At 41.2% G+C, this 14505-nt stretch overlaps 1 protein-coding gene and 1 non-coding gene across 13 annotated transcripts in view; both read left to right on the top strand.

Annotated features, from left to right (window-relative positions):
* The first annotated feature begins 1936 nt into the window (after positions 1-1936).
* Positions 1937-2038, top strand: LOC123568897 (U6 spliceosomal RNA). Its single transcript, XR_006692454.2, has one exon. It is a non-coding gene; the product is annotated as a U6 spliceosomal RNA (small nuclear RNA).
* Positions 2039-6521: 4483 nt separating this feature from the next.
* Positions 6522-14505, top strand: part of NARS2 (asparaginyl-tRNA synthetase 2, mitochondrial) — a 137114-nt gene continuing 129130 nt past the window's right edge. For 7 of the 12 annotated variants that reach the window (XM_045370230.2, XM_074014887.1, XM_074014886.1 and 4 more), the window contains exons 1-3: positions 6522-7015; positions 9924-10033; positions 12876-12996. In XM_045370230.2, the coding sequence (XP_045226165.1) occupies positions 6875-7015; positions 9924-10033; positions 12876-12996 (372 nt within the window). In that variant the 5' untranslated portion in view covers positions 6522-6874. The remainder of the gene's footprint in view (positions 7016-9923; positions 10034-12875; positions 12997-14505) is intronic. The other 5 variants (XM_074014892.1, XM_074014890.1, XM_074014889.1 and 2 more) reach the window with 2 other exon arrangements.

Here is a 14505-nt window from a genome sequence, read left to right as displayed (position 1 = left end):
TTCTTTTCTGTCTCATTAATAGAAAATGCTGCATAATATAGGTGTAATATAGGTGTAAAAGGACAAGATATAATATAGGACATAACATAGGTGTAAAAGGACAAGATAGAGTGCTCATTATGAAGTTGCATGATATAGTTTGGCTGTGTCTCCACCCAAATCTCATCTTGAATTGTAGCTCCCCACAGTCTCATATGTCATGGGAGGGACCCGGTGGGAGGTAATTGAATCATGGGGGCGGGTCTTTCCCATGCTGTTCTCGTGGCAGTGAATAAGTCTCACAAGATCTGATGGTTTCACAAATGGGAGTTCCCCTGCACAAGTTCTCTCTCTTGTCTGCTGCCATGTAAGATATGCCTTTTGCCTTCTGCCATGATCGTGAGGCCTCCCCAGCCATGTGGAAGTGTGAGTCCATTAAACCTCCTTTTCTTTGCTGGGTATGGTGGCTCATGCCTATAATCCCAGCATTTTGGGAGGCTGAGGCAGGCAGACCACTTGAGGTCAGGAGTTTGAGACCAGCCTGGCCAACATGGTGCAACCCCATTTCTATTAAAAAAAAAAAAAATACAGAAATTAGCCAGGCATGGTGGTGCATGCCTGTAATCTCAGCTACCCAGGAGGGTGAGGCAGGAGAGCCAGTTGAACCTGGGAGGCAGAGGTTGCAGTGAGCTGAGATTGTGCCACGGCACTCCAGCCTGGGTGACAGAGCGAGACTCCGTTTCAAAAAAAAAGAAAAGAAAAAAAATACCCTCCTTTTCTTTATAAATTACTCAGTCTTGGGTATGTCTTTATCAGCAGCATGAAAATGGACTAATACACTGTGTATGCAATAAAGATAACTTTTATTTTGTTTTTTGAGACAGGTCTTACTCTGTCAACTACACTCAGGTGGGAGTGTAGTGGTGCCATCTCAGCTCACTGCAACCTCCACTTCCTGGACTCAGGTGATCCTGAGTAGCTGGGACCACAGGTGTGCAACAGCACACTTGGATAATTTTTTGTATTTTTGGTAGAGATGGGGTTTTGCCATGTTGCCCAGTCTGCTCTCGAACTGCTGACCTCAAGCAATCCATTTGCCTCAGCCTCCCAAAGTGCTGGGATTACAGGAGTGAGCCATGGCACCCAGCTGCAATAAAGAGAAATTTTAAAAAGTGAATCTCAATCTTTGAAGTTTTGCATAATCCAAAAGAAAATACATGACTTTTCTTTTATGGGTTATCTTGTTTTCTGGTGTAAACTAGAGGTTAATCATACATAAAAATATTTGCAAACAGCCAGAATCAGTCTCCAACAATGTACAGTGAGATTCTAAACTTTAAAATTGTTCCTTGAAGATCACCACATAAAAATTGTGGAGAAGGCCATTAACTGTGCAATGAGAACAAAAAATGTAAGGAAATATAAATTAGGAAAAGAAACCATTTTTTAAAGAATAACAGGAGACATGGTAAAGCACTGGTCTTACACTGCCAGAAAAAATATAAAGAGTAATGCTTGAGTGTCTTAATAATTTTCTTCAAGAACTGTTCACTCTTAAGAAAAGGATTGAATATTTTCAAGGTTTGCTGTCATTCAGCCATTTTCTCACAATACACCATAGAAAAGACAACCCACAGAGTGGTTGAATATTGCAATGCATATAACTGAGAAGAACTAGTAACTAAAACATGGGCAATAAGAACTTATATAGATTAATAAGAAAAAAGACTACTCAATAAAAGTAGCCTTTAGGAAAAATAAGACTACTCATTTTTCAATAGAAAAATGGGCAAAAGATGTAAACAGTCAATTTACCAAGAATGAAGTCCAATGAAAATAAACACTAAAAAGGCATCAGACAAAAATAATAATCAGGGGAATGCAAATTAAAACAGCAGGGGATACTACTCCCCCACCAATACAGCTACTTTAGAAAGTTTGATTAAGACCAAGTATTATTCTCATTTAAACAGCATATATACTAAAATTGAAAGGATACAGAGATTAGCATGGCCCATTCAAGGATGACAAACATATTTATGAAGTGTTTCACATTTAAAAAACAAAGAGGAAGTGTTGACAAGTATGTAAAGCAACTGAAACTCTCATATATGGCTGGTGACACTGGTGACACTTGGGAAAAAATTTGGCCCTATTTGTTAAACCTTAAGGTTGCATGTCTTATAACAATTTCTCTCAACTATGAATAGCACCATGCAAGGTTTGTGGGTGTTTTTTGTTTGTTTGTTTGTTTGTTTTTTGAGACGGAGTCTCGCTCTGTCGCCCAGGCTGGAGTGCAGTGACGTAATGCAACCTCTGCCTCCCAGGTTCAAGCGATTCTCCTGCCTCAGCCTCCTGAGTAGCTGGGATTACAGGCATGCGCCACCACATCTGGCTAATTTTTTTCTTTTTTTTTTTTTTTTTTTTTTTTTGAGATGAAGTCTTCCTCTGTTGCCTAGGCTGGAGTGCAGTGGTTTGATCTCGGCTCATTGCAACCTCTGTCTCCCAGGTTCAAGTGATTCTCCTGCCTCAGCCTCCCCAGTAGCTGTGATTACAGGCACCTGCCACCACACCCAGCTGGTTTTTGTATTTTTAGTAGAGATGGGATTTCACCATGTTGGCCAGGCTGGTCTCAAACTCCTGACCTCAGGTGATCCATCCACCTCGGCCTCCAAAGTGCTGGGATTACAGGCGTGAGCCACTGCACCCGGCCGATGCCTGGCTAATTTTTATATTTTTAGTAAAGATGGGGGTTTCGCCATGTTGGCCAGGCTGGTCTTGAACTCCTGATCTCAAGTGTTCCGCATGCCTTGGCTCCCAAAGTGCTGGAATTACAGGCATGAGCCACTGCACCCAGCCAATTTTAACTGTTTATCATAGACTTATGTATATTTTGTGATAGTAAATGATAAAATAGACTAGTAACTACATGTATCTTGTGAATTCATGACCTTTTTATTAAATGCTTTGATATTTCTAGGCTACACTGTTCATTAGTAAGTTTTCTGAAATTGTCACAAATCTCCAAGAAAATTTCCAATATATTTATTGAAAAAAATTCACATACAAGTGGACCGGCACAATTCAAACCCATGTTGTTCAAGGGTCAACTATATACTCATATTAAAAACATTTGTGCTACTGTCTGGAAGGTGATGAATCTAAAAGGGAAGGTGTCAAGCCAACATTGAAAACAAAAATAAACAAGAAGGTGATGTGATTTGATACAGCACAAGATACAGGGGATGGTTTGAACTGAGCACCAGAAGCATAAGTGGTATAGTCAACTTTCAATGAGATACATATATATATATATATATATATATTTACTAATCTTCAGTTTCAACCAGTTTTCCCTTGTCTTCAACATACTGGGGCAGTGGTCCCCTGCTAATAACATAATTAACCTTTTGGCTTAAACAAGTAGTGAGAGGGTAAAGGAAGGCAGGATCCTCACTATCTGGGATTCAGACTCCAGTTCTTAAGCTGCACATTGTCCCCTGGAGTGGGGGAGTTGGGAGAGAAAGAAGGTGCCTTAGTCCATTTTATGTTGCTGTAAAGGAATACCTGACACTGGGCAATGTATAAAGAAAAGAGGCTTATTTAGCTCATGGTTCTACAGGACGAGAAGTTTAAGGGCATGGCCCTGGCTTCTGGTGAGGGCTTTTGTGCTGCATCACAACGTGGTGAAGAAGGTCAAAGGGGAAGTGGACATGTGCAAAAAGGGGAACCCCTGAGGGGCATCCTGGCCTTGTAACAACCCACTGTGGTGGGAACAAGCCCATTCTTGCAAGAACTCATGCAGTCCGTGGGAACAGCACCAAGCCACTCACGAGGGATCTGCTCCCACACACCAGACCCCTTCCATTAGGCCTCACCTCCCAACACCACCACATCAGGGATTAAATTTCAACATGAGTTTTTGTGGGGACAAACAAACCATATCCAAGTCATAGCAGAAGGCAAGACAGAAAGTGGCATGAGTAAGAAATGAGCCAACTGGTTACTACTTTTGATCACTTGGACAGGGTAGGCATAGGCAAAGAAAAGATTTTCACTGGGATAAACATCATTGCTATGTACCCCAGACTGTCTTGTTCCCCAGATTTTGAACCAACAAACTTATTTTCCCTTAAAAGTCCATAGCTGCATAATTCCGATGGCACTGGCTGCAAGTTTCCATTCTTCCTTTCTCAAGGTTCAAGAAGTGCCCTTTTTATTTATTTATTTTTTTGAGATAGAGTCTCACTCTGTTGCTCAGGCTGGAGTGCAGTGATGCGATCTCGGCTTACTGCAACCTCTGCCACCTGGGTTCAGGCAATTCTCCTGAGTCAGGCTCCTGAGTAGCTGGGACTACAGGCACATGCCGCCACATCCAGCTAATTTTTTTGTATTTTAGTGGAGATGGGGTTTCACTGTGGTCAGGCTGGTCTCAAACTCCGGAGCTCAGGCAATCCGCCCACCTCAGCCTCCCAAAGTGCTAGAATTACAGGCATGAGCCACTGCGCCTGGCCTATATATTTTTTTAATCGATAAGAAGTGTATTCATTTATCTGCACAGTTCTGCAGGCTGTGCAGGAAGCATCGCACCAGAATCTGCTTCCACTCAAAGTAAATAATGTCAAGGTTTGTTGTCACTCAGCCATTTAGGAAGGCAAAGAGGAGCAAGCATCACATGGCAAAAGAGGAAAGAAGAGAGAGGGAGGGGGGTGCCAGGCTCTTTTCAACAATCAGCTCTTGCAAAAACTAATGGAGTGGGAATTCACTCCCGCAAGGAGGGCACCAAGGCCTTCATGAGGCCCCCATGATCCAAACACCTCTCAGTAGGTTCCACCTCCAACACCGAGTATTTTCAGATGAGATATTTTCTAGTCTCTTGAGAATGGTTTTACAATTTTTCCAGGCCATTTGCCCTCCTGGCAACCTTCCCTGTTCACCTTCTGGCAGGAAATTTTCTTACATGCCTACCTGGCAAAATATGGATCCTCTTCAAGAATTCAGCTTAATTTTCTCCTTCTCTGGACTATATTATATTTTATCCGACATATTTTTATATTATAAACATATATTTTATCCAATATATTATAATTTAATTATAATTTTATACTATTTTATACTTATAATTTTATTATATTTATAATTTTAATTTATTAAAAGAACCAGGGAACACATTTATATTATATAACATATAATATTGTAATACATGTATATATTATATATAATTTTATTATATTTTATCCAATATAATATTTGGATAAAATATCAAAAATAATTTTTTGAATAAATTTAAGAGGTAGCCTAATATATAAGAGTGACTGTTTTCAGGCCAAACAAATGCAGACAACTCATACATCTATGTGTGCACTTATTGGTTTATATTTCAGTAGTCTCTTTTCTTCCTTGTCTCCGTCTCTAAAGCATGAACTCCTTGATGGAAGGGATCATGGTCTTATTTTCCACCTTGGGATACTATGTAATATAGCACACTGCTTAAATGCATAGAGCCAGCACTTCTGGGTTTAAATCTCACACTTACGGAATGTGTATCCTTAAGTAGGTCACCTAGCCTTTCTGTGCCTAAGTTCTCTTATTTGTAAAATAGGCATAATAACAGTAGCAACTTTAAGTAAGGTAAAAGTGAGAGTGAGAGAGTGAGAGTGAGAGATGGGGGAGAGAGACAGCAAGCGCGAGCGCTGGTCTTGAACTCCTTGGCTGAAGCAATTCTCCTGCTTCTGCCTCCCTAAGAGCTGGGATTACAGGCCGAGAGCCACTGCACTCGGCCAAACGTTTTATTTTTTAAATTTTAGATTAAAAACCTTTTCATGACTGTCATTGAGTTACAGATTTTTTTTTTTTTTTTTTTTAAACAAAAGGTAGCCCAATATATAAAAGGGTCATTGTTTTCAGGTCAAACAAATACAGATAGCCGTGTTGGAGGTCAGAGGGAAGAGGGAGACTTGGAAGATTCTGGCTGGTAACACTCGACATTCCTCCAGTCTCTGCTACATCTTCCCACCGTCTTGCCGGCCATATGCAAGGTCCCTCCAGTTCCTCTTATTTACCTGTTAGAGGACTACCTTCTCCAGGAAGCCACCTCTGGCGTCCCACGCTTAGGCGCTGTCAGGCAAACTGATCACCCTTTTATGCAACTGCCTGTTCAGCTGTGACTTGCGCAGAGGGGCTATGTCTGATTTTTCTCTGCGGAGAACTCAGGAACGGAACGACTGATCTCTTCAAGCGAATCCTGTTAACAGCTAAGAGCCTCCTCTTGGTTGGATCCCTGTTGTTGACTGAGGGAGACGGTTTCCCTTGCCATCAGTCACTCTTTGCCTCTCAGCTTCTCAGCCTCACCTGGAAACTTTAGAAATGAAGACCCTCAGATGTGCTCCCAGGTTCTTTCAGCGATAACCTCTACAACCTTAGGGCATTAGCTCCGCCCCGTCTCGGCTCCTGACCCCGCCCCCTCCCGCACGCTTCCCTAAGCCTGGGTCACAAGTACGCATGCTCTCCCTTCTTCGTCGTAGCGTGATGACGTAAGCGGCGTTGGCGTGGTGTTGTCGGAGTGGCGGCGCGTGTTGCGGCTCGGGGTCTGCGCATAGGTTTAGAATTGTCGCGGGCAGCGGGGCGCCCTGGCTGCCAAGTGCACGTGGTTTGTTTCCGGCGTTTGCCTAGTGTCCTGACCATTCCGCCCCGTTGGAAGTGGGAAACGGAGAGGTTCTGTGGGGACAGAGCTGGGTGTTCTGAACGAGTAAGCGCGCGTCCGAGGGGCTCTGGAGTGCCTTAGAGCAGAGCTGCGGCCGCGGAACGGGAGCCGCTGAGAAAGGAGGGCCGCTGCAGGCGGGGTTCCAACCGCGGGGTCTGGGCTGCTCCCGCGGAGGGCCTGGGCGGCCGCGCGATGCTGGGAGTCCGCTGTCTGCTTCGGTCCGTGCGCTTCTGTTCCTCCGCCCCTTTCCCCAGGCACAAACCTTCAGCCAAACTGAGCGTGCGGGACGCTCTCGGGGCCCAGAACACGAGTGGGGAGCGCATTAAGGTCCAGGTTGGTGAATGGGAAGGGAGTGGGTTTTTTCTTGTAGGGACTTACATGGCACATCCACATCTAGCTTTTCTTTTACGGTCGGGTCAGACACAACCCCCAGCAGGGAAAAGTTAGAAAGTGTAGGTAGGCGTCGCGGGTTTCCACTTTTCTGCTTTCCATTACTTTTCGCAAAATTGTTCCGATGACTGTAAAGCACTAGAACTTTGCTTTCATGATTCCAGGGTATTACCTGTAAACTTGTTAATCATACCAAAAGGGTAAACGAACAAGCCCCCTTTCTCTGTCTTTATCCCTTATAATGAATATCCAGGTTTATAAAGTGGTTGTCTTGGTCTCCCTCCTTGAGAGCAGAAACCGTGTCTTACCTGCCTTTGTAATCACACATGGCTGACAGTAAATACTTGTTCAAACCATGCCTTTTAAACTTTTAGTCACCTCAGTGCCTATTGTGGGGCTCTGCATGTAATTTATTTTTAATGAATTCGGAGAAAGAGTGGAATGTAGCAGTTTGAAAGAGCTCTGGAGTTAAGCAGCTTAGGTTTAAATCTCTGCATAGCGTTTATGCGTTCTACACCTTATTTTCCTCTTATGAAAATAGAGATAATAATTGTCCCTGAGTCCTGAAAATTATTTGAGGTAATGGAAATAAGATACTTAGAACAGTGGCTATAGTCTACAAATGTTAGCTGCTATTATTTCTCTTGCAAGTATAATATTTGCAGCAGCTCCACATAGAAGAGGTGCAGAATAAACAAGGTGGTTTGACTGTTTCTTATTAGGTTGCTGAAGTACACTGATGTGGTTATTTTTTGAGACAGGATCTAGCTCTGTCACCCAGGCTGGAGTGCAGTGGTGTGATCTCAGTTCACTGCAGTCTCCATCTCCCAGGCTCAAGCAGTCCTCCTCCTTCGGCCTCCAGAGTAGCTGGAACTATAGGCATGCACCACCATACTCTAATTTTGTAAGCTTTTTGTGGAGCTGGGTCTCACTGTATTGCCCAGGCTAGTCTCGAACTCCTGGACTCAAGCAGTCCTCCTCCTCCTGCCTCCCAAAGTGCTGGGATTACAGGCATAAGCCTGGCAGATGTGGTTATAATAAATAAATTATTAGTTTTTGAGTAGGTTCTTGCTCTGTCACCCATGATTGTAGTGGCAGAGTCATGGCTTGCTGTTGCAGTGATTTTTGTTGCCGTCACATATCCTTTGCTTTTTAGCAGTATGGCCAATCTGCTCCTCTTTGCATTTCTTTGAGTTCCATATTCTTTCCATAGGTCTGTTTGTCTATTAATTAGGCATACATTAATGATACTTTGTGCACTAGTCAAGAGAAAAATTCAAAGATGAAAAGAGAACCTGCTGCCCAGGTTAGAGGATTTCAGTTTAGTCCTGTGAGATCTGATATGGTAGCTACCAGCCACTTTTGGCTCTAAGCACTTGAAGTTTGACTGGTCCAAATTGAGATGTGCTTTAAGTGTAAAATACATACCAATTTTGAAGAACCAAAAAGAATGCAAAATATCTCAATATGTTTTTATATTGATTATATGTTGATAATATTTGGGGCATAATAGGTTAAGTAAAATATTTCACCTATTTTTATGTTCAACATGGCCACAAAAAGAAATTTTAAATTAAACATGTGACTCATTATATTTCTGTTGGACAGCCCTGCTCCAATGGTTAAAACAAATAATTTTAGCAATAGGATAGTTGGTAGTAAGGTAAGTAAAGAACTGTAAGAAAACAGGAAGTTAACATAACTGAAAAAGTTAAGGAAGATATCTTGCATGAGGTGACGTTTCAGCCAAGTTCTGAAGGATGTGTTCCCTAGGCAGGGGAACTGGGGATGGGGCAGAATTATAATAGCATCCCAGAAAAGCTCGTTGATAAGAACATGAACTTTGAAGTAAGAACTTCCTTTTGAATTCCAACTCTACTAATTGGTGACTATGTCCTGGAATATTTAGAGAGGTTTTCCTGACATCTCTAAATAATGTTTCTTCAGCTCTAAAATGATAACCGCTTCATTAAGTTCTTCTGAGGATTAAGTAGCATGATATTTATGCAGAGCTTAGAATAGAACCACATTACAAAGTGCTCAATAAATGTTAAGTTTAACAAGTGAAAGAAAGTGGTCATTTGGAATTAGTTTTTTTTTTTTTGAGATGGAGTCTTGCTCTGTCACCCAGGCTGGAGTGCAGTGGTGCGATCTTGGCTCACTGCAACCTCTACCTCCCGAGTTCAAGCGATTCTTCTGCCTCAGCCTCCCAGTAATTGGGACTACAAGCGAACGCCAACACGCCTGGCTAATTTTTGTATTTTCAGTAGAGACAGCGTTTCACCATGTTGGCCAGGCTGGTCTCGAACTCCCGACCTCAAGTGATCCGTCCTTTTTGGCCTCCCAAAGTGCTGGGATTTCTGCACCCAGCCTGGAAATTACTGTTGATTTAGAATCACCAAAGAGGAGGTGCTTTCTGGGCAGCATGGTGAGATGAAACCAGAAAGAAGGGCGTACCCCATATCCTGAGAAAGGCACCAAGATATGTGCCCTGTTATTTATTGTTGGGTCAGGGGGCAGGGGTCTTGGAGGAAATACCTGGAATTGCCAATATTGGGAAGATTGGTTATATGAATTAGGCTCATCAATGTGAAGGAATTTGAAGGAATGTGAGGCATCCATTCGAAATGTTGTGCTTTATTATGAAAACAAAAGATAGAATACCAAAGTGTGTATCCCATTGTGATTGAACATATAAAATTAAGTATGCATATTGGTGAACTAAAAGAAGTCGATTTGTTGAGGCAGGATTGTGCGTACATGTTTTTCTTTCATTTAGTGTATGTGTGTGTATGTGTAATGAAAACATAAAATGTTTTGCTCTCACATTAGAAATATTTCTCTTCCTTAGGGATGGATTCGTTCTGTCCGATCCCAGAAGGAAGTCTTGTTCCTGCATGTAAATGATGGGTCATCTTTGGAAAGCCTTCAGATTGTTGCAGATTCAAGCCTTGACAGTAGGTGAGTTTTGTTTTTTAAAAGAATTCTTTGATTTTTGTTTTTCACCTCTAGTGCTTCTCCCTTCCCTAAACCAGTGTTTACATTGAACCCTGAGTAATCTTTTGAAACAAATCTGCTTTCATAGCTTTGAGGATCAAGTCCAAATATTTGGAATCAAGATCCTTCAAGCTCAGGCCTTTCCTCCTCTATTTGACATCATCACATGCTAATATCCCCAACCTATGCTTCACTTCAGTCTTTCTTAATTACTTGCGGCTCCCCTAAGCTGTTCTGCTCTTTCCTAATAGCATTTGTACATCTTGCTGCCTCTGCCCAATACAGCCTCTTCTCCTCTTGTCTTTCATAGTTCTTGCTTAGTTAGGCATCATCTGATGTTCCTATCCCATAACTGTGTCAAGTACCCCTTTTTTGTGCTCCCATAGCATCCCGTGCCTACATCTGTGTTAAAGCATATCACATTGGATGGTAATCAACTGTATTCCTATTTGACTCCTCCTGCTAGACTCTTAATTTCCTGAGGTTAGGAATGGCATCTCATTCTTTTTTGTATTCTTGACCTCTAGCATAGTGCTGACAATATGACAGATTATTGCCTGTTGAACAAATGGAAGAAACTTTATGGTCTCATTCATTAGGTTTTAAAACTAACACTAGGTCAGGTGTGGTGGTTCATGCCTGTAATCCCAGCACTTTGGGAGGCCGAGACAGACGGATCACTTGAGTCAAGGAGTTCAAGACCAGCCTAGGCAACATAGTAAAACCCCATCTCTACCAAAAATATAAAAATGAGTTGGGCATGGTGGTACGCACCAATAATCTCAGCTACTCGGGAGGCTGAGGCTAGAGCATGTCTTGAGCCCTGGAGGTCAAGGCTGTGGTGAGCCAAGATCTTGCCACGGTGTTGCAGCCTATGTGATAGAGCCCTGTCTCCAAAAAAAAAACCCCGAAACCAAAAACTAACACCATTTTAATGTTAGGTATCAGCTCTGAGGAAGAGAACATTATTCTAATTTGTTAGAATAAGAGTGCTTTGCTATTCTGAGGATTGTTAGGGTTAATGCTGTTTACACATTGAATAGGTTAATGGATCAGAGACTATGTGGTCAACTGGGCAGAACAAAAAAAAATTGTTGTAATAGTAACTTTTTTTTTTTTTTTTTTGGAGTGAGTCTGACTGTCGCCCAGGCTGGAGTATGGTGGCGTGATCTCAGTTCACTGCAACCTCTGCCTCATGAGTTCAAGCAATTCTGGTGCCTCAGTCTCCTGAGTAGTTGGGATTACAGGTGTGTGTCACCACACCGGGCTAATTTTTTGTATTTTTAGTAGAGACAGAGTTTTACCATGTTGGCCAGGCTGGTCTTGAATTCCTGACCTCAAGTGATCTGCCTGCCTCAGCCTCCCAAAGTGCTGGGATTACAGGCATGAGCCACCACACCTGGCCCTATTATTAATGGTAACCTTTTAAAAACTTTGTAATTGTTTTGATTGTTTATATCAGTGTAGCAATCACATGTGTCTAATGGGACCTAGATTTTAGAGTTTCTGGAGGATGACTCTTTGAGATATTCCCAGGAAACCTTAGGATAGTATTTATATTCGTATATGTCAGGTATTACATATTTTAAGTCAGAGCATCTCAAATTACCCTCTCAGGTTGATGAAAGTATACCAGATTTCCCCACCCATAATGCAATAGTGGGCAATCAGGTGGAGAATCTCCTGACTGACTTTAATAAAATTTATTGTGTTGCTATAATATTTTAATAGTTTATTAGGAAAGCACTTATTGTTATACTTACTGCAATTATGAAATGTTAGAACTAAAACAGATGGGCTGGACGTGGTGGCTCATGCCTCTAATCCCAGCACTTTGGGAGGCCAAGGCAGGAGGATTGCTTGAGCCCAGGTGTTCAAGACCAGCCTTGGCAGCATAGTGAGACCTGGTCTCTTTAAAGAAAAGAAAAAAGAATTAGAACAGATGTACTATCATTTACGAGCTCCTTTTTTAATAGATGATTCTTAAATGAACTTAGATGACTTTTCATACTTGTCATACAGTTAATTTGTGGGTGAACTTGAACTCGAACCTAGTCTTATTAACCAGAAAGTAGCACCTTATGTGCTTAGATCACCAGCCAACTAAGTAAAAAAAAAAAAAAATTTTTAATTGCAAAAATAGGACAGAGAATTCCCGGCTAATTTTATTTTGATTTGTAGTTTTCGCATGTATTCTGTAATCTTTTGAAAGTTTTTGGCCAACTAACTTTTTAATAAGGGCAGTTGTACAACTCTTAATTCTGAATTATACAAATTCTTTTTTTTTTTTTTTTTTTTGAGACGGAGTCTTGCTCTGTCACCCAGGCTGGAGTGCAGTGGCCGGATCTCAGCTCACTGCAAGCTCCGCCTCCCGGGTTTACGCCGTTCTCCTGCCTCAGCCTCCCGAGTAGCTGGGACTACAGGCGCCCGCCACCTCGCCCGGCTAGTTTTTTTGTATTTTTTAGTAGAGACGGGGTTTCACCGTGTTAGCCGGGATCGTCTCTCGATCTCCTGGCCTCGTGATCCGCCCGTCTCGGCCTTCCAAAGTGCTGGGATTACAGGCTTGAGCCACCGCGCCCGGCCACAAATTCTTAACTCTATTTGTTCCCATTTTAAAGCTTATGGAATTCATTTTTATAATTTTATACTGTATTTATACAACAGATTATCCATTGATTCTGAAGATTATTTAACCAATTGAGGGTAAAAACTTTTGTCATTAAGTATTTTAATGTTCTTATTGCATAGTTGATACTAAAATGAAGGTTGTATATAATGATATTTATCTTGTTTTTTGTTACTGTAGAGAATTAACTTTTGGGAGTTCTGTGGAAATACAAGGGCAGCTGGTAAAAAGTCCATCCAAAAGGCAAAATGTGGAACTGAAGGCAGAAAAAATTAAAATTATTGGAAATTGTGATGCCAAGGTATGATTTCTGACACTTCTGTGGAGGCTATTTAGGCTTTAAGACAGCAATCTGTTTTAAGTGTGATTATTAGGAAGATGAAACTTAGAATATATTTCATTTGCAACTTACCAGATAATTGAAACAAGCCCTACAACCTGAAGAGGCAGTAGCAAAAATTATTTATGTAGATAGCTTAGTGAGAGGTAAGTGTTAATTTTTGCATCTCTGTGGTGTGTGTCACAGTTAAAACTTGCTGCTTTTACAAGCATGCCCAGTCAGCCACAGTGATATACCAGGGCGGGCTCGTTCTTAGGAAAGCCAGGAATGACTTTTGCATGATCTAGAACCGATCATCCAATAATGGTTGGCTCTAGCCACCTTTGGCTGTTTGGTATTAAATCAATTGAAATTCAGTAAAAAAATCCAGTTCCTCAGTGGCATTATCCACATTTCAAGTGCTCAGTAGTTGCATGGGGCTACTGGCTACTATATTGGATAGCACAGAACATTTCTATTTATCACAGAAAGTTCTGTTGGGTGATGCCGATCAATAGTATTATAATGCTTAGGCTGAACAGAGGCAAGAAATTCGGCGTTAAGACATGTTTATGCCTGTTTTTGCAAGACTCTTCCGTTAGCTTCATATTTATAAGCTTGATAAAGAGGTTAGAGAGAATAAAAGATTATAATCAGATTCTTCAAATTTACAATGGAGAAAATGAGGCCCAGCCAGATGAAATGATTTACTTAACATTATGAGCTGATGTGACGCAGCTGAAATTTGTATTCTAGCCATTTGAATCCTCTGTGTTTTTGCTATACCTGTTTTCAAACATTTAATGAACAAAAGCGAGGAAATACAGGAAAATTGCATCATTTTAATTCATTGTTAATTCTTTCAGTATAATAGGAAGAAATGTAAGGAAATAAAGGAAGAAAATGCAATTTTTGTTAAAATGTCATCCTTAATTTCCAAGAAATTCTGATTGACATGTAAAATCAGGAATCAGGTTCTAAGATTTCTGAAAAATAGAGTGTAGAATAATTTGGAAATCAAGAGCGAAATATAGAAGGTAACCATTTTTCTTTTTTAGTTTTTTATAGGGATCTGTGATTATTAAAAATTTGCCATGTGTTTCACTACAGTAGTTCACCCTTGTCTGTGGTTTTGCTTTTCACAGTTTGTTGCCCACAGTGAACTGTGGTCTCAAAATATTACATGGAAAATTCCAGAAATAAACAATTCTTAAGTTTTAATTTCATGCCATTCTCATTGTGTGATGAAATCTTGAGGTGTCTTGCTCTATCGCGCCTAGAATGTGAATCATCCTTTTGTCCAGCTTATCTGTACTTTATATACTACCTGGCCATTGTTGTCAAAGAAAAAACATAATGTTTATATGGTTTGATACTGTCCGTGGTTTTAGGTATCCACTGGGGGTCTTGGAACATATCCCCTGTGGGTAAGTGGGGGACTACTATATTCTTAAATTGTTCTTCCTGGGCTTCTTTGGTGTTGATGGCTTC

Source organism: Macaca fascicularis, chromosome 14 (genome assembly GCF_037993035.2).
Source record: "Macaca fascicularis isolate 582-1 chromosome 14, T2T-MFA8v1.1".
In the NCBI taxonomy this organism is placed as follows: Eukaryota; Metazoa; Chordata; class Mammalia; order Primates; family Cercopithecidae; genus Macaca; species Macaca fascicularis.
The sequence above is the reverse complement of the archived record's forward strand: the minus strand, read 5'-3'. Positions and strand labels throughout refer to the sequence as shown.